This window comes from Sturnus vulgaris, chromosome 2 (genome assembly GCF_052056855.1).
Source record: "Sturnus vulgaris isolate bStuVul1 chromosome 2, bStuVul1.hap1, whole genome shotgun sequence".
In the NCBI taxonomy this organism is placed as follows: domain Eukaryota; kingdom Metazoa; phylum Chordata; class Aves; order Passeriformes; family Sturnidae; genus Sturnus; species Sturnus vulgaris.
In genome coordinates, this window is record NC_142244.1 from 22,662,446 (window position 1) to 22,681,251 (window position 18,806).

Below are 18,806 nucleotides of genomic sequence, written 5' to 3' on the forward strand. Positions count from 1 at the left end.
GTATATAATATGAGGATGTGCGGCCTTAAGATCAGCAATTCAAAATTAATGAGCACACTTTATATAATGCTATACTCCAGTAACATCTTATTGTCATTTCTTTCTACTTGTAATGCTTTCATTACAAAGTTTATAACAACAAATCTTTTTCTCTAGTCTTGTTGATAGCGAGAACTTCAGTGAGGAAGCATAGCTCCCTATAACAGAGATTCAGTAGACTGCCTTGGTCTGTACTGTAGTGTAGCAGATACAATCATCCTTCTTTTCCCTGGCTCAGCAACAGTACTATTTAACAACCTGTCCCGATAATGAAAGCTAAATCTGTTTCCACACACAGGACTGAGCTCTGACAAAAATGTGAGCCATGAGAGACAAATTCTGTCTAAAGTCTTGACCAAAGCAGGGAACTGTAAAGACTGGCTTTTAGAGTAGTCTGATCTTATTTTATGGTGCAGTTTGGAAGTGCTGTAGTTCCATGAGTATCACTAAGAGGTTTTGTAGAATGAAAAGCCCACAGGTTAGCAGCAGTGCAGGCTCCATCCATGTAGTAATATGAGTGGAACTTCATTCCAGAAGCACCTCTGCCTATACCTCTCCTCTACCCGTCAAGGTCTTCAAATGCCATTTTTTCTCTCTCTGAACAGAGAGCTCTTCCATTTCTGCTTCTGATAATGTGGGGATCACCCGAGAAAGGTATGAACTTTTAAGTACATGAACTTTTGAAGAGATATTGTCTGAAACGTGAGCTTTACAGCTGAAATGTGGTGTAGAAAGCTTGGAATCAGATTGTTCAAAAGCAATCTGAGTCATGAGTTAGCAATAGTTAGCTCTAGCTACCTTGCCCATAAGTTCTCAGATTTGTGCTGTCATCGTGGGGCCCGTTTCAACAGTATCCATCTGCATTATAATCATGCAAACAAACATGCAATTTGATTCAGGTTTATAGAAAGTTTATTAAAATTCAAAGCCTTCTGTTGGTAGCATGTATCAGTTTTAAGATACAATGAGAAATTTTTATGTACATAGCTCTCTAGGGCAGGGAGTTCCTATGAGTTTGTGAAATACAGATTCCAGACATGGTTTGTTCTTATTCAGAGAAAAGCAATGGAAAAAGCAAACCAGTTGTTTCAAGTTTCTTTCACATGAGAGCAAAATTGAAGTAACTTCACAGATGTCATTGGTAGGATAAGGCTTCACCTGGGCAAGACTGAAGAGAGTTACACTCACTGAGTTACACTGAATTATTCCACATCGTCCCTTAGTGAGAATATTCACACACCTTTGAACTGAGCTAATAGTGCAATACTATGTGTAAAAATAGAAGATTGAAGGATCATCTTCTGAATATGGAACTGATCAGGTGATATCCTGAAGCATGAAACCAGTTTGTGTATAGGTTATATAGGTGTGAATGACTCACTTACACAGCATCTTCTTAAAACCAGCACTCAATGAGGAATGCTCTGATCTCCATCAGCAGGGAGGCCTGCACTCTTCCAGCTCTGTGGGTAGTCATCTTCACTACACTGTGTGAAACTATCAGTCATTCACTGTTAAATGCCATCCTGGTCAGGACAGCAAGGATGTGATGATATCTACATTCAGTTGTAAAGAAAGATTAGCAAGCATTTCAGAAAATATATAACAGAGTTCAGCCATAAAATGAAGAAGTCTGCAGGCATTCAACCAGTGATGAATGGATTCTGGTCAGTTTGTGTTTGTTCAAAGACTTTATTGCCACTTAATAAATAGGAAATAAAAGCAGATAGTAAGGTTTTCTTCCTTGTTATCTGCAGCACTGATGATGATTCCAGATGGTTGGCCTTAGATGCTTGGATTATTTGTGTTTTGCAGTACGCTTTTCATCTATAGTCTTTATAGCAGTCTGCACCCATTTCTGATCAGGACTTACACAGATCCTGATACCTCTTGCAGTAATAAACCTATAGAAAAAAGAAAAGCAAACCAGCTGGGCATTAAATTCCAGGCTCTCAACCCAGGTCTGCTGTTCTTGGTTTTGATGCAGAACATAAGTAAAAATGTGGTAAAACAATATCAAATGCCAGAGTTTGTAGGTGTTACTTAGAAAAACACCATTAAAAACGTTATTTCCCTATTTATGACATTGGTAACATACGTGGTCTTGTACATATATACTGATATTAAAAGAAATCAAGCATACCTGCTATTCTGGGATTTTATGTTAAATCATGATGAACATTTATCTCCCAGGAGCAGATCCCAGATGTGATAAAAATGCGTGCTTGTGAGCTCAAAGGACCAAACACAGCTCCTAGCAAGACTCAGAGTAACCGCATATTCTTTCACATCTTTCACATCAGTTGAGTTCCCTTGACTCAATTCATGCATGGAACCTCTGACTGCTCCACTCTTGCTGAAAATTTTCCCTGTTCCCTGGGCACAAAGATGGGACTGGTCAGTGAGCTTCCTGCCATTATTCATGAGCAGCACACATCTCCCAGCTTTCTGAGGCCTGCTCTTCTCCCCTCACTCCCTCAGCTGCCAGGTGACTCCTCCATGGAAGAAGTGGATGGGTGACCTGGGCCAGCCAAATTTAGTGAGTTGGGCCATGAATGGTATTCTGATGCCTCTTCCCTATTTGATGGTTTTGTGTTTACATAAGGAAGTCTGAAGGATGAATGGGATACTTACATGATGGCATTTATTGGTATTTGTTGCCTTTCATACCTCACGAGATTTTGGATGTTCAACCGACTTGTAGACAGATTTACACATTTGAATTTGCGCATGGCCTCGCTACTGGCACTCCCTAGAAGGGAGAAATAGATAAATGAAAAGGGAATAAATATTTTTTTTATCGATATTTAGCCATACTTGCATAATAAATCAGGAATTCCAAAAGATTTCTATTGGTGGTTAGACCATGATGTTCTCATGATGTACCAGTTATACCAGAGAGCTTAAGCTATTTTTTGTGATGCATCCTACCATCTCTAAAGTGTTGTCTATCCCCAAGGAGTCACTGCTTCCACAAGAGTAGAAGTGTTTGACATCATTCATGATTAGGCCTGCAAGTAAGAACCCATGTGGAGGTAGCATTCAGAACTGGAACATTATTGGGTGGATTTCCAGATATCTTTAAATATGGATCAGTATTTCCTCCTATTTCCCAAGTGAAGACAAGGAAAGCAAGGCTGCTTCTCTCACCGTGGGCATCCAAAAGTAGCATTAACAAAAGTTGTTAACAGAATGAGAGATATATCTGCCAGAAGAATCAGTACTTATATCCTCTGGCTAAAACTCCAATTTCATAGGTGGTGGGGTGTTTCTTAATCCCTGCATTCCTCCAAGATTTTGATACAATTCAGAGAAACGCAGTGGTGATTTAAAAAGAGGATCACAATATTGGTATAACATTTTCTGGGCAGTTGTTATCTTACATGATGATCGCTGAAAATGGGAGCTTGTTCAAATGTAATGGAGTTTACATTAGTGTTAGTCTCCACTTGCCAGTTTTTGGTTTTCTCCCATTCATGAAAGACAGGTTCGGGAAAGCATGCTGGGGGACATGCTTTTAATAAAGCATGTGGGCTTTTAATAAAGAATTTATAGAGCTACTGGCTTAAGTAAAGTCCAAGAGCTGTTCTGGTGCAATTTGCTAAATGTAAAACCTGCTACCTGAGACAAACACACATCAGTCTTTGGAGAAGGTGTGGGAGAGCCAGTGCACAGGTACTGGTAGATCTGCTAATTCCTGAGATTTTGTTTGCCTTAAGAAATATGAGGGAATATCTCTTCTGATCTTGCTTTAGTCATGAGTGATACAGCATGTTTTTTTATGATTCATGACAGATTTCTTACTGCCTCAGACTGGTTTTCAAAATGTGGCAATAAAAGAGGTCAAAGACAGTCAAGCAATCCTTACTAGTCCTGGAAATATTTCCTCTGTTACTACACAGTGTTCAGGGAATGGATGCAGGGTATAGCAGCAAAGCTTCTCTAAGGTTGGGAACAAACCCCAACTGCTCTGCACCTATAACTACCACTTTTCCCCAGGTGTATTTGGGGTTTTTATCATTCTTTCTTGTCCTTTTTTCTCTCTCTTGTCTCATCTCTCTTTTCTCTTATGGCCAATTATACAGCCTGGACAATGACATGGGAAATGGGCAGTCTGTGATTTGAAGCCATTGGTGCCAGGATGAAGAGCAGTGTCACCAATAAAAGAGGAGGATGTAGTGGGATGTAGCTGGAGAGGCAGTGGGTCAGCATAAGGGCTGTGTAGCTTCATAGTCCTGTGAATGCTTAGCAGGTCTCAGTTTGGTTTTGGTGTGGTTTACTGTGGATTCCTTTTCTCAGTGTTTCTGAGTGCATATTTGTGGGTTTGCATATGGCTTGCATATCTGTGTTTTGTGTGAAGTCTACTTGTGATGAGATGATGCGTGTAATGTGTCCATGTTCATGTTTCTCCATGATCCACGGAGCCTAATCCTAAAGTCACTGACCAAATCAGCACTACAATCATATGTAGAGTCTGGGTAATAAACATGGCTCATCCCAGTGTTCATAAGTGCATTGAAAGAAGATGTTCAATTATATGATTCAGTGAAAAGAGAGAAGGTACTGTTTAAATCTGTTATTCCTCCTTTTACTTCCCATTTCTAGTTTCCCTATCTGTACTAAAAGATTTGTCCAGAAACAAGCGAATAAACTATATGGGATATAGAAATGGAAGAACTTTGCAAAATAGCAGTATTAGAGGGATTAAGTCGATATAGTTAGAGAAAGGCAAATAACAATTAATAGAATAAAATTCATATAAGAATGATCTACCTGGGAAAAGAAAAAATGTACATCTTATCCAAGAAGGATTTTTCATGAAATGTTATTAACCTATACTACACACAGGTATGTGGCATCAGTGAGACTAAAAGATATTGTGCCTTCAAGATTTTTTTATTTTGAGAGAGAGAACATTGCACAGAAACCCTTTAAGTGCTCTCAGGCACAGACCCTCGCCTTGCATTGAAGCAGAAACCAACCACCTTGTGGCAGGACATCAGATGAAATCCCCCAGGAATCTGCCTTTCTTGCAGTTTTCATCTGGATTTCTTGTGCATTTTATCTTATAAATCAGCTATCTGTAACAATGAATCCTGCTCAGGAGACCACAGGTGGAATGTGGAGTAATTCCTGTCTTCCTCTCAAGTGGCAAACTTACCTTTGACTGTGTGCACAGTGAAGATGCCAAGCCAGAAGAGGAGCAGGATTGCTGTGGTGTGGAGCTTCATTGCGGTGGCTTCTGTGTCAAGGCAGAGCAGAAAGTGTCTACTCTCAGCCCCCTTCCTCACGATTTATATGTTGTCATTCAGTGGTCAGTTCTTGTGTTAATTTTTATGGTGTCATGGAGGGCCTGACTGTAAGTGGAAAATTTGAGTTGCTTTTTCTGGTGAGAGAGAACCACCTCCTTTCCCCCACCAGTCCTTCACTAGCCCCCCTGAGAAGGCTTTTCCTGCTCAAACCCACTGTGGTTGCACTTGCTTCTGTGCTGTGACTTGGGTTTATTTCTAGCTGCAAAAAGTGAGAGCTCTTGTGCTGTAGTGGAAACCTGTAATAAGTGTTCCTGTCATTTCACACTTCAGTTTTGAAACCTTTAGCTGCAGAGACACAGAGTGACATTCAGAATCGCCTCGCTGACCAATGAACCACTGGAAAGGGGAACTGTGAGCTAAAGGATGATGGAAAGAGGAACACCTTGGCTCTTTCCAAGCAGCTTGGATGGTTTGTCACGTTAACATGTAGCTGTGGAGGGATATCTCTGCTATTTCCTATGAGCGGTTGGTGTTGCCTGAGCACTTCTGTTTGCTCTGTGTCTTGATATGGCCAAAGCTGATATCAGTGTGCTGGGAGAAGCAAGAATGAATACACCTTTGCATACAGATCCAGATCCAGTATGCCTCCTGCCAGTCAGGCATAACTAAAATGCAATGGTTTCAAAGAGGAGTATGAGTTTGTAAAGGGTTGTCTTAGGGTTGCTTTGGTTTGGACTTCTGTTTTTTTGTTTGTTTGTTTTGGGGGTTCTGTTTGTTTGGTTTTGGTTTTGTTTGCTTGTTTGGTTTGGTTTTGTTTATTTTGGAGGTGGGGGTTGTGGTGTGGATTTTCTAGTGCAAAAAATGTGGCCCAAGAAAGTAACTAGGCAATCAGAGAGGCATAAATTATAGAAAAGACAAAAAATTAATTGCACTTTCATGTAAAGGTGATGCTGATAACAGGCCTGTCAGCTTGTTACAGTTGTATCTCTGTTCCAAGTGCCCTTTTCTCCACACTGTGCCAACCCTATCAGCCAGATTTAGCTGTCCTGCCTGTCTACTGTGGTCCAAGTTACTGGATGGCATTGCTACAAACCAGTGGTTTTGAGCCTGCAAATATTTGTCAGGCCAGTTGTGGACCTCCAGGCCACACACAAAGCAGCACCTCAGCTGGCATCAGAAATCTTCTCACATGCTGTGAGAAACAAAGTCCTTTTATATTTTTGAGAGTTTTAATAAATAAGGGATAATTGTAAAGCAAAAGTTACAGGACTGGGTGCATGGCCAAGCCATAGGCACACCCATTTCTTCAGTCTGCAATCTTTTATACTGTTACAGTTTTGTTTCTTACTCAGATGATTTTGCAAATTTATTTATTACAGTTTTGCTTCAGATTTTTGCAGCGTTTGCACAATAGCTGCAGATGTTGGCAGTCTAGGGTGGTCTTCTGATGGTCTTCTGATGCTGCTTTAAGCTTGGTACTCTTCCTTTTATGGTCTTCTGCTCTCTGCCTACCATTTTGGATATACATTTTGCAATAGCAAGCATATCTTAAAATACATCATTTGCAAACCTGCTTACATCTTGCGAAGCCTTTCTTCCTCTTTTATACTGTCCAGAAACAAATACAATTTTTTTCATACTTAAAAACAGTCTAACACAATGATTAATTGCAAAGAATTACAATTTTATAATTAGGGCAAATAAATTGTAGTGAAAGCAACTCTTGCATAACTGTTTATAACATGTGCCCTGTGCAGCTCTGTAGAAAACCCCCAGCTAGTCCTGGTATGAATAGGTAAACACCACGCTGTCTGATGCCTGGGCTTGTGAACAGCTGTCAGTGCAAGGACTGGAGAAACCATGAGTGTCCTGGTTTTGGCAGAAATGGAGTAGTTCTAAATGTAATAGTTTTCTTTTTTTTTTCAACAAGATAAAGAATTTTTAACTGTAATAATTGTGGTATGTACCCAGTTTCATGACAGCAGCCCTGATGAAGGAAAAGAAATATGCACTGAGTAGAGTTTTGCCTAGTATCAAGAGTTCATGTCTCAGGGCAAAGTGTTTGTAGTACTGGATTTTCTCATCCTGTAGTCACCTTTTAAAAAGAGAGGCCAAGATCTTAATGAATAACTAAATTCTTATGTAGTCCTAGAAAAGAGTATTTTTGGTGGATTGTCAGCAGTCCCTTGCACTTGAATTTGTGCCATCAGGTCACTTAATCACTTTTGAAGACCAAATGGGGGCATTTAGTGACTTTCAGAGAGGACTTAAGAAGCTCAGCTTAAACACGGCTGTATCTCAGTTAACTGGTTTTAGGAAGGACATTGTCACCCTCAGGGGATAAATGTCTGTCTCTATTATCTATAGAAGCAATTTGTATATGTGTCTTATGCTGGACACATATTATTAAGTGAAGTTGGGTGAAATATGTAGGACCCTAATGTATTTTGATTTTACATTTTCTTAACACTTGGAGTACTGGCAGAAGAATTACCAGCAAGTGACATCCAGCTGTGATGTTTCCATGATTTTCTTCCCTTGCTTTTCATCACTTTTGCTCTGTAGTTTTCATTCTGATTTCATAAGTACCTGAAATAGTAGTTTGTGTTTAGTATTTTAATTCATATTGTAATGGGGTAGAAGCAAACACATTCTCAGTGTTCACATCTCAGCTGAGATGATTTCTAATCTAAATTTATGGCTTCAATCAGATTTTTAATAACTACTCTGTTTTGTGCTGGTTTTACCAGAACTCCTTCTTTAGAAATGTAACCCTATTAACAATACTTTCTCTTAATCATAATAAAGTTTTTGCTCGTAGACCATCTGTTTCCATGACTGCACTATTAGCTTTTTCCTGCCAGCTTTTCCTTGGTCCTGCCATTTTTCCTTGATGTATTATGTGCTCTTAAATAATAGTCAAAAATCAAATCAATCAAAATCTTTCTTTAGTCATTCAACTGGAAGTATTCGGATACATAAAATTACACTGGGAATGATTTGATTTGAAAGGGCCTAGAGGTCTTTGCTCTTTCTTTCATTCAGTGTTATCTTGTTTTGTTTTAGTTCATTGAGCTTGTTTTGGTTTAGTTATACACACACCCAAGATCTACAAAAGGAGTATTTGTATCCTCATCCTTATAATCCTAGTCTTGTGAGATTTTGTTCTTTGAGAAATCCATTGTGGGAAGTCAACTAAACCTGGTGCAATGCTATTGCTGTGGAAAAACACAGAGGTGACTATAGCTTGGTTCTGTGAATGTACCTAAATCTTGTACATGCTGAAACAGGAGTCAAATAACTTTGTGACTTTGTGGAATATTCTCAATCCGTGTGGGGATACCTTCTAGCAGCCTTCCACTACCTGGTGTGGGCTTATAGAGACTAGAGAGGGACTTTTTACAAGGACATGGAGTCCTGGGACAAGGGGAAATGGCTTCAAAGTGAACGAGGGTAGTCTTAGATTAGATATTAGAAAGAAATTCTTTACTCAAAGAGTGATGAGGCACTGGAGCAGGTTGTCCACAGAAGCTGTGAATGTCCCATGCCTGGAAGTGTTCCAAGGCCAGGTTGGATGGGGCTTTGAGTGAACTGGTCTAGTGGAAAGTGTCCCTGCCCAAAGAAGGGGAGGTTGGACTAGATAAAGTCCTTTCCAACACAGGTCATTCTATGATTCTATGGTATGATTATCCTTTTTCTTTCTTGTTTTGTTGGATTCTTTTTCTTGTTATTTCTTTTTCCACTTCCTGTCACATAAAGCAGAAAATGCAGATTTGGTTTAGTGCTTCTTTTTGTGTGCCATATCTGTAGGATCAAGGATGGGATCCAAGTCTTATGCTTATTAGTCTTGAGGAGACAAATAAAGATGGTTTTGTGAAAAATAAATTACTTTGGTTGAACCATGGATAGTCAGTGTTTAAAGCGCTGGAAATGGATCAGAATCACTATGTTGCTTCTGGATAAACCTGAGCTCTTCTCAGAAAACTGAAGAAGTTCAGACACGCACGTTTCTCAGTGGGTAACAGTTTTTTCAGTGGTATCTCATGCTTTGGAATGAGTCCTTGGCCAATTTGTATATGTTTGGATTCCTTTGCTCCATGACAGTCATCACAAGGGATATGCTGAGAGCTAAGATTGTTAGTGGAAAGGGGGAGTTACTGGTACGAGAACACACATCAGTGATATTTCTATGCTTTAAACATAACAGCGTGTGCTATTATTTACAAGTATACAGACTTTTTCTTATTACTGCCATTAAATACTTCTGCCATCATAACTGTTGAAGGGCAGGCTGTGTAATAGACAATCACAATAAAGCACCACCTTCCAGGGTTCAGAGCAATAAGCAGAACCACCAATCCTGGATTCAACTTTTGGTCTTTTACCTGCTAACTTCTTTTCCCTCCACCCAATAATTGTTCTAACTCCTCAGGTCACTTAATGTTTGGCGCATGTTTTCATGTGCCAAAGGAAACTGTGCATCTACACACTTGTGGCTGTTTAGCTCACATGTGCCATCAGACCCGCTGCATTGAATATCTCTTTTCTGCTGGATTTTCCCCACAGTGGAGGCACCATCTTGAGTCTTTCTGCTGTTAGGATGCTAGGTTTTGGAAAATTCATAGGGATTTTTGACTTTTGTTTACCATCAATAGAAATCAGCCAGTGGATAAAAAAAAAGATAAAAATTAAGGGACACATGAATGATGCAAAATGCCTTTTTTTGTAAATGGCATCTTCTTGAACTTTTCAAAAAGGAATCTTGGGATTTTTTTCTTCTGTTTTTTTTTTGTTTTGTTTTGCTGGTTTTTTTCCCCTTAAATAGCTGATTTCTAATAAATGCATTTGTTTAAAACAATAATTATCCTTGTAAGCATTTTTAATAACCAAACTTTCATGAAGGCCTACCACAGAATTTAAACAGATATGACAAATTTTAACTTATAATTATGATTTTTAACTCCTATGGCTTCCAGGAAAAGAAAACAAAAAAACCCAAAAAACCCCTCAAGAAAACCAAACACAAAAACCACCCCTAAACCAGCCAACCAAACAAAAAACACCCCCATGAAAACAACAAAAAAACCCAAACAAAATATTAAACCAAGAAAACATAAAACAAAATTTAGAAAAACTAAAACAAACCGACCAACCAAACAAAAAAACCAACCCCCCCCAAACCAACTAACTACCACCAAACAAACCCTCCCCCATCCAAAACACAGAGCAGAAGATAGGAAGAGATCATTCAAGAATTTTTTGCAAGAAAAATCTATGCTATTATTTTTTTCTTTCTAGAGAGATTATTTTTTTTCCTTCCTTCAAAGAAATTACTGTAGACTCTGGAATAGACTTTTCTATTTCATTTCTGAAAATGAAGAGCTGTCACACTTTCTAACCATACCATTGGTGAGATACATCGTCTTGCTTCACACTGGTGACTTTAATCTGACAATTTTGGGCCACATCCTGTTCCACAAAGTGTTTTAGAGCTTCTTAAAACTGATCACAGCACTTGATCCCCACATGTGCAATGAAATGGAACTTGGTGGTCTTGCACCTGTACCCTCAAATAGGTACAGATTAAGAAGTAGTGTTTTTCTGTAAACTGGCTTCTATGTTAGCCATTTGCTCAATGAGCCCATAATAGCAGGAGAGATACTGTGCAGATGATGGCTTAAATGAGAGAGGCAAGGAAAAAATAGTTTACAGGGTACTGTAAACTGTAGCAAATACCCACACTTGAAAATGTTCCACTCTGAACTTTCTAAAAGAGTCCTTGAGGTTTATTTATTCTATGTTTTTTTCCTCCATTGTAATGACAATGAGTATGAAACCACGTGTTAAACAAATACATCAGTCTGTATTATTCACCTTAGTTCATTGCAGTGAGTGATGCAAGTGGGAGGTAAGGGGTTTGGGAGTATTCTCCCCCTCAAGTTAGCATTAATTTTACTCTTTGTAGTTTCAGACTGTTAAATGGTGTTTCACTTTTCCTTTGCAAACTACTTTTATCTCTCACTGAGGGCACAGAAACCCCCATCATATCTAAGACAGCAATAAATTAGGAGTTCCCTTCCATGGTTATCATATTTCGTGCACCTAATTTGGCTGCATTCAGTGTGGTCAAGGACCTCTATATTCCTCACCCATGGTTCAACATGGGCCCTGTGTAGCAAAGCTTGCGAGGCATGGTGAATGCCTTCCCCCTCCTCTCCTCCACAAACCCTGCCCAAACCAGCCATATGTCCCCATGGCCAGTAATGCTACCTGCTTGTGCCAGGTCCAGAGTCAGATTATCTGTTTGCTTTCTGTGCCCTGGCTTATTTATTTATTCACAGAGAATACTGGCTTCTTCCATTCCCTATACTAACTTCTTTAAGATAAATGAGTATTTTCCCTGTTTTGTACACAGAATGAAATGGAGGCCATCACTCTCACAGTGTCAAAGACATATGAGAAAATGTGACCTAATCTCTGCTTGATGGGGTAGTTTGTACTTCAGGGCTAAGAAAATATTGATGCAACCCCAAATGAAATGGGATCAGAGTCACCTGATTTACACTCATTGCAAGATTCAGGGACTGCCCTGCCGATTTATCTCAGTCCTTTCTGTGCTCCATCTCTTCTCTATCAGTCTAGCTGTGAGTTACTTTGCTTCCTCTTGCCATATGCAACTAGCAGATTTGTGTAAGCCAAGACATTTGCATATCCCTTCTCACCAGAGATTATCAAAAGGTTGTAAGAGTATTGGACAGTTTAATCCCAAAAGAGAAAAGGTCTGGGTCTAGCAAAAAAGGGAATTACTGCTGCAGCAGTGCATTGTTCCTCAAATTGTCTGTGAAGAGGGCACTGTAGTTTTCAGGCACCACCTGTCTTTGCTGGATTCCTGTGCTTTGTCAGTGGGTAGAGTTCTGTTGTTCCATTAGATGTTGAAGAAACTGCATGGCCCAGATCTCAAAGGCATATAAAATACACATATAAAATAACAACTGTGAAATGAGTAGGAGCTGGACTCTGCCTTGGGTTAGCAATAGCATCTTTCAGTGACAATTTGCTATTTAGGTAAGATTTGTATGTGTCCTGTATTGTTTGGCAGTGAAACTCATGGGAGGTGTGTAGATTTGGTGGTCCTTGCAGAACTGCAGGAGTCTCCAAATTTGTGTCTCACTCCTTCTATCACAGGCTTGGTTGACCTCACAATTGGGATTTATTCTTAATCTTTGAAGCACTCTTGTGTTCTTACTTGTTCTCTTCTTTCTACTATGTCCTGTGAATATCCATTCCTGTGGGGTTTTTTTGTGAGGGAGCACAGCTCTCATTGCAGATCACATTAACAGGTGATCAGCTGGATCATAATCCAAAGTTCTGCCTAACTCTTCTAGGCTGTGTCCATTTACTTCTTCTCTGAGTGGGGTGACAGATGAGTCATGAAGGATGCTCCCCCTTTCTACAGACCTTGGCTTGTCATGTAGGTGGCTTGTGAAGAGAATAATGAACCTTGTCATAGTGCTATTGTGCCATCCTCCTACAAGCACTCACCAGCTTGTAGGGAGGGAATGTAGAGCTTCCAGAGAACGTTGTAAGGGGAAGTGGACAGAGGTAGCTGCAGTCTAGTCCCTTTAAGTCATAGCGTTTAATAGCTCATCTACTTCCTTATTGCCTAATATCTGTTTTGTGATTTAAGCTTTACCTTAGGGGGAAAAAAAGTTTGAAAGGTGTGCCACGAATCCAGGGCCTTACACCTGGGAGAGCTGGCTAGCCTGAGGAGCCAGGGGAAAAGAGAGATTGAAAAGAGAAGAAACTGGCGGGCAAGTGATATACCTCTTCTCCCTGGACAGAGCTGTTCACGGGACCAGAGGAGGAAATTTAAAGGATTTAGAGGCTTGATTGCCTTGGGGACATGGAGTCTAATAAAATGAATTTCAAGGGCAAACTGAGCTGGCATATTTTATTGAGAGGAAAGAAACTGAGTTATATTTGCCTTACTGTGAACTGCCTCATTCTTCTCAGTCAGGGGCTGCAGACACTGGTCTTAGACTTGCCCTGGCCTCACTCCAGGTTAGAAGGAGGTGCCTTTTCACAGCAGCTATTCTCTGCAGCAGCCTTTGTCAGGCAGGTCAAGCTCTGTGGTCTGCTGGTCCTTTCTGGCATGAAAAACTGCTGAAAGCCACTTCCCATCAGCAGAGCTAGCCTTGCAGCAATTCCGTTTCAGATGACTTTGGGCATGACCTTGTTTAGGCCTGCTCCCAGCAGGAGGAAAGAGGATCAAGTTCAAACAGGTGAGAATCAGGTTTAGTGCCTTCATGGTCCTGGTGTGCCTTGGAGGCTCCCTGCACTCTGATTGCTCTGGATGAGTAGCTCTAGCTGGAGCCCATCAAGGCACGAAGCTGGTGAGGCAGAACAGAGGTAGTTAAATCAACAGGGTGTACCAGCTAGAGATAATGTGCTGTGCTCTCAGAAAGGGAGAGAAATTACTCTTAGGGCTTTTTCATTGATGTAAAAACATCTGTATGTGAAGCTCCCTCATTTAGAAACTGACTGTTGAGGAACATCTACTTTTGAGTTTTATTTTCTAGGCTGTGTGTTAAGTCTGTTTGCAAATAAATCACCGCACTTTAATGATTCTAATTTCCAGGCCAAAACATGAGCAAGTAATCCAATTTGTGCAGAAAAATAAAAGCAATATAGTATTTTCCTTGGTCAGCTACATCCTTATCTTAATTCTGAATTAACTCTATGACCTATACTGTCTTCTAAAAACTTCTAAAGCCACTTTCAGCATAGACTTGACCTGCTCCAGAAGAATTTTCTCTTATTTTCCTCCATATGATTGTAAGATATTGGACCTGCTTGGTGTCATGTGAACAAGTGAACACATGAATAGCACAAAAGTCCATAAAGGGTCACGTGTATTTCTCAGTATCCTCTACATGGTGTCTAGTATTGTTCCAATTTTACCTGACTAATAAAGGAATTGGAACACAAAAAACAAACCAGCCCCCACCCCACCCAAAAAAACCCCAACCCACAAACAAACAGAAAACAAACAAAACCAAACAAAACCCCAGCTGAAGCAAAGCAGAGCAGACAAATGTAATTATCCTTAATTTCCATCTTCTTTGGTGTCTTCTTTGTTAAATAGTGACCCTTTCCCATAGCATCTGGATCAAGAGGACTTCTCAGCTGGTAATCTTTGCAGGTTCAGAAATAAGAAGTATTTGCATATGAAAGTGTTTAAGCACATCCAGAAACTGATTTGGATTAAGCTGAGGGAGCTTTCCAGAAGTCTGCTTTACTCTCTGTTATGAAAGAGTAAATAATACTTCCTACTGGATTTATGAAATTGTGAGGTAAGGATCACTTAGAATGTTTCTAAAGGCTACCTGTCTTTGTTCCCTCTGTTTCATACCTGGGGATTCAGCTTGTGTGTAGATGTACCACCTCTCTGCTCTTCTAAATGGGGTTGCCCATCAGGTTCTTTTCAGGGCAGGTTTTGGTTTTCCTTCCTGTCTGTTAGCTTCAATTAAGAGATGCCATGCCAAGTCATAAAAGTGGTTCTTTATTAAAAAAAAAAATAGCTTAACTTTTTCAGAAAACTCTACAAAAATATTCTAAAGTCTGGATTTGTCTTGTGTGCTACTTATTTCCTCCTGTAAACTTTGCATATGCCTTACATGCAAAATGTTAAATGTTACTATGCCTACCCAGTAAGAATATTGTTGATTCCCTCCTCTTTATCTAAAATCTGTGCTTTTAAGAGATTTGGATTTATGAAAACCAGCTTTTCCAATCTGAAACTCCTAGAAACTGAAGCTCTCCGAAGTATGAGGTTAAATTGAAACACCATTGCACTTTTTTATCAAAGGAAGGGTTTGCTTTTCTGTGCTGAGAATTTTGAGTATTTAGGAATATGGTCGCATCACATTGTCAGTGTTTTCTTCAAGACATTGAAGGAAAACTTTATTTACTCTAGAAATTGAAACACAAACCAAAAGCTGTTCTTATCTTCCATGAAGCAGGTGTGCCACTTATTGAGTAGGGAAGCAAAGTTAGGGAATGGAACTGTCCTCATTGCACTGGGAATTCTGGCAAAATACTTGAATGTCAGATGACAAGTGCCTTGGACACCGCTCTAAAATAATTCTGGTATTATTTTTTCCCTGTTTCTTCCGTTGGGCATATGGTTCCAAATAATGAAACAAATGAGATGAGTGCTAGCCCGGCATGTAAAAGCAAACATTTACCTTCTCCTGCTGCTCATGCCTCTGACTCACTTTGAAATGAGATGGTGAGAATAGGTCTTGTTCATAAAAACAACTGTGTGGCTTGAAATATATAAAAGCCCTCTAGAGTAAAAACGCTCTGACCTGGCAAAACCTAGACAGGCTTCACAGTTTTTCCTTTCTTCTTGGAAAGATTTTGAGTCCAGCCTTCTCTGTGGGGCTGTTGGCAGGTAAGTGTGTGCTCAAACACACATCTGGCTTAGCAGGGTGCCTCGGTGCTGCCTGTTTTGCCTGCACATTTACTCTTGTAGAGCAGCAGTTCCAGGAGGCCCAGGCAGTTGAGGTTTTTTCTTCTGTTTTCTTTAAAAGGCTGGACTCCAGAGAGGCTTTGATCAAGGTCAGCTTTGCTTCCTGCCCCTGCCTGTATATCTCTTTTCCACACAGTCACAGACAGGGAGTGATGTGTCTCTGCAGGCTTGCCAGGTTGCAAACTGATGTCGGTGACATCAAAGACCAAAATGCAGTTGAAACTGGGTTCCGACCCCACCTGAAACTGGCTGCCTCTGTTTTCCATTATAATGAATTTTGTGGTAGCTGGTAGGTGCAGTCTTGGGGCCATTCTTACTGGAGGGTGCAGACCTTGCCAGTGAATTTTGGGATCCTATTCTGAGAATATGAAAGGCTGTCAGCTTATATAAAGTCTTATGCAAGGAATTATTCTAGGGAGAATTCAAAGCTGATTTTTCCTCCCACCTGTGGCTATCCATTACATTTTGCCTACGTGTTCTTTCCATGCCTTTTTTATTCTTTAGTGAACTTAATACCTAAGCTACTGAGCACATTAGTAATGCTTGCTTGCAGCCCCTATTGCCTGTGATGCAATGTTGTAGCTCTGTTATGGAATTGGGAATGTCCTTGGCCTCTTACTCAGCTACTCTATGAGCAGGAAAAACGGCACCTTATTAATATGAGGTGGGAGTCATTGGAGCGAGTCCTGAGGAGGCCACCAAGATGATTAGAGGGATGGAGCACCTCTCCTATGAGGAAAGGCTGAGAGAGTTGGGATTGCTCAGCCTGGAAAAGAGAAGACTTCAGAGTAACCTAATTGCAGCCTTCTGGTACCTGAAGGAGCCTGCAAGACAGATGTAGAAGACTATTTACAAGAGCAAGTAGTGACAGAAGAAGGGGAAATTACTTCAGACTAAAAGAGAGCAGGTTTAGATTAGGTGTTAGGGGGAAGTTGTTTCCTATGGGGTTTTTTGGCCTATCTCCTGGCTACTTAGAGGTCTGCTTTGCCTATAAATGTGTGGAGAATTGTCTCAGTGCTAGTTATTGATGGACTTAGTATTGTGCCTGCATGGTCTCAACCTGAACTGTTGAGGACTTGACCGGCGGGGCGTGGTCTGAGGGCCAGCTGCAATGCTGATGGGGACACCAGGTGCTCTGGGGACATGGGTGGGGAGCTTGGGGTCAGTGGTGCTTCCACTGCACAAGGAGACCCCCATGGAACACACCATCAGGGCCTCGGGTGCACAGGGCAGCACCTTAGAGCTGCTCCAGTGAGGAGCAGCCTTGTGCTGATACAAACGGTAGGAACTGATACTGTGCTCTACAAGCCTTCACCTCCCTCATGTGCTGTACATTAGAATAAGTTGAGCATGTACAGGAATGGAAATTTCTGTCTTTCTTGGTATATTTTTGTCTCTGTGAAGAAACCAAATGGTGCTGTACTGTAACATTTGAGCATAGAAGTATGGATACCAGTTTTTGTGTATGGGGAAAGTGCATAGTCTAATTTACATTTACTCTCCTGCATATTTCAGAGCTCTGCAAGTTGAATAATGAGTTTCTTTCATTGATTCATCTGTTTAGAAGGACCTTCCTTGTGGGGTGATCAGTGACAGGACACTGTAACCAGCTTCTTCCTGCATTTTACTCTGAAAACTGCTGATATTTCTGTACTGATTGTGTCCAAATATTGCACTGCTGCAATAGGGAATGGGCAGCTGCCTCTGGATTCAGTATATTGTACTGGTTAGAAGGGATTTACACGTAGATTTTTCAACTTGGCTTTGAAACATTGGTTCAGATGTATTTTGAAAGGGAGAGACTCAAGTTCCTGTTTCTGCTGCTAGTTAGAGACCTCCTGTGTGGGTGTTTGCCAGAGGTCTACGTAAGGTGTATCATAGGAAAGGTAGAGAACACAGGTGGAAAAAATTTCATGCACACAAGCATTTCTGCTCAAAAGCTAAATCTAAAAATTGTGCTTGTCTGACGTAGAAAGGGAAGATTGCTAGTGATTTGTACAATGAATACAACTGAGGCTGAGAAAATTCAACTCAAAATTTCAGTTTTGGATTATCAGTGGAAAAATTATCTATCAATAACGTATTGCTGACCCAGAGTTATTTGATAAATAATGTTAATGACAATAATTGTACTTAATACAATAGATTATTTCAGAAGGTTTTTCACAATTGGTTTTCAAATTAGAACGAAGGAAACTTCATCAGATTAAATAATTTCTAGCAGTCAGAATATCACTCAAGAGGATCTAGTAAGGATTGATTTTAAGTCATGTCAATTTTAAATCAATAAGTTTAAAATTGTCTTTTAATTTAGTGATATTAGTTACATTTTTTGGTCTCACATTTTCCAAAATCAAGAATTGTGGCACTAACTATAACATATTTTAATTTGATTGTTGTCATCAAATGGAAATCTTTCCACAGTATGATTGGGGGTCTTTTTATCTGATAAAGATATTCTGTGTATCCTTAAGCAATTATGAAATATTTCTTTCTATTTTAATATTCCCACTGTAGTAGATTTAGGAAAAGGGGAATGAAATGTTTCATTTCTGGCCCAATTACTTTTCTATTTACTCTTTGTGTCAAGTTAATCTTGGAAGAAGACTGAAACACAGATTTATACATTAGAGACCAGCATTCTAAATAGTTTCTAATATGACTTAATAGATTTTCCACACAGAACAAGTTTCAAAATATTCAGTAAAAGTTGCGCTTTAAAAAATTCTGGATAGCAACAGCGAATATGCCAATATAGAAAATCTGTAGGTGCTGGAATTTAGATGAATAGAGAATTTCTTAATTCAGGAAATGGTTTGTTGAACTTCATAAATAAATAGGAATATGAAAATTTTGTTAATGGTATCTCACCCCATTCTTTTAATAAAAAAAATTAACTTCTGGAACTACTTACAAAAGCTCAATGAGTCAATAAATGATAGTTTAAAATTCCTTAATTTATAATATTATCATTATTTATT

At 39.8% G+C, this 18,806-nt stretch overlaps 1 protein-coding gene and 1 long non-coding RNA gene across 2 annotated transcripts in view; one reads left to right on the top strand and one right to left on the bottom strand.

Annotated features, from left to right (window-relative positions):
• Positions 1–18,806, top strand: part of LOC148224677 (uncharacterized) — a 122,843-nt gene that overhangs the window by 80,696 nt on the left and 23,341 nt on the right. The window lies entirely within an intron of this gene.
• LOC106854610 (lymphotactin-like) lies at positions 934–5,410 on the bottom strand. The gene is made up of 3 exons (XM_014878644.2): positions 5,201–5,410; positions 2,674–2,791; positions 934–1,943 (listed from the first exon to the last, which is right to left on the bottom strand). Exons 1-3 carry the CDS (start codon positions 5,268–5,270, stop codon positions 1,838–1,840), a joined length of 294 nt encoding a protein of 97 aa, XP_014734130.1. The 5' UTR covers positions 5,271–5,410; the 3' UTR covers positions 934–1,837.

What these genes read in the sequence shown, in the direction of transcription:
- LOC106854610 (XM_014878644.2), bottom strand. Translation starts at nt 5,270, where the DNA reads ATGAAGCTCCACACCACAGCAATCCTGCTCCTCTTCTGGCTTGGCATC. An exon ending in CACTGTGCACACAGTCAAAG is followed by an intron (nt 2,792 to 5,200) that starts GTAAGTTTGCCA and finishes TCTCCCTTCTAG; the next exon opens with GGAGTGCCAGTAGCGAGGCC. An exon ending in ATACCAATAAATGCCATCAT is followed by an intron (nt 1,944 to 2,673) that starts GTAAGTATCCCA and finishes TTTTTTCTATAG; the next exon opens with GTTTATTACTGCAAGAGGTA.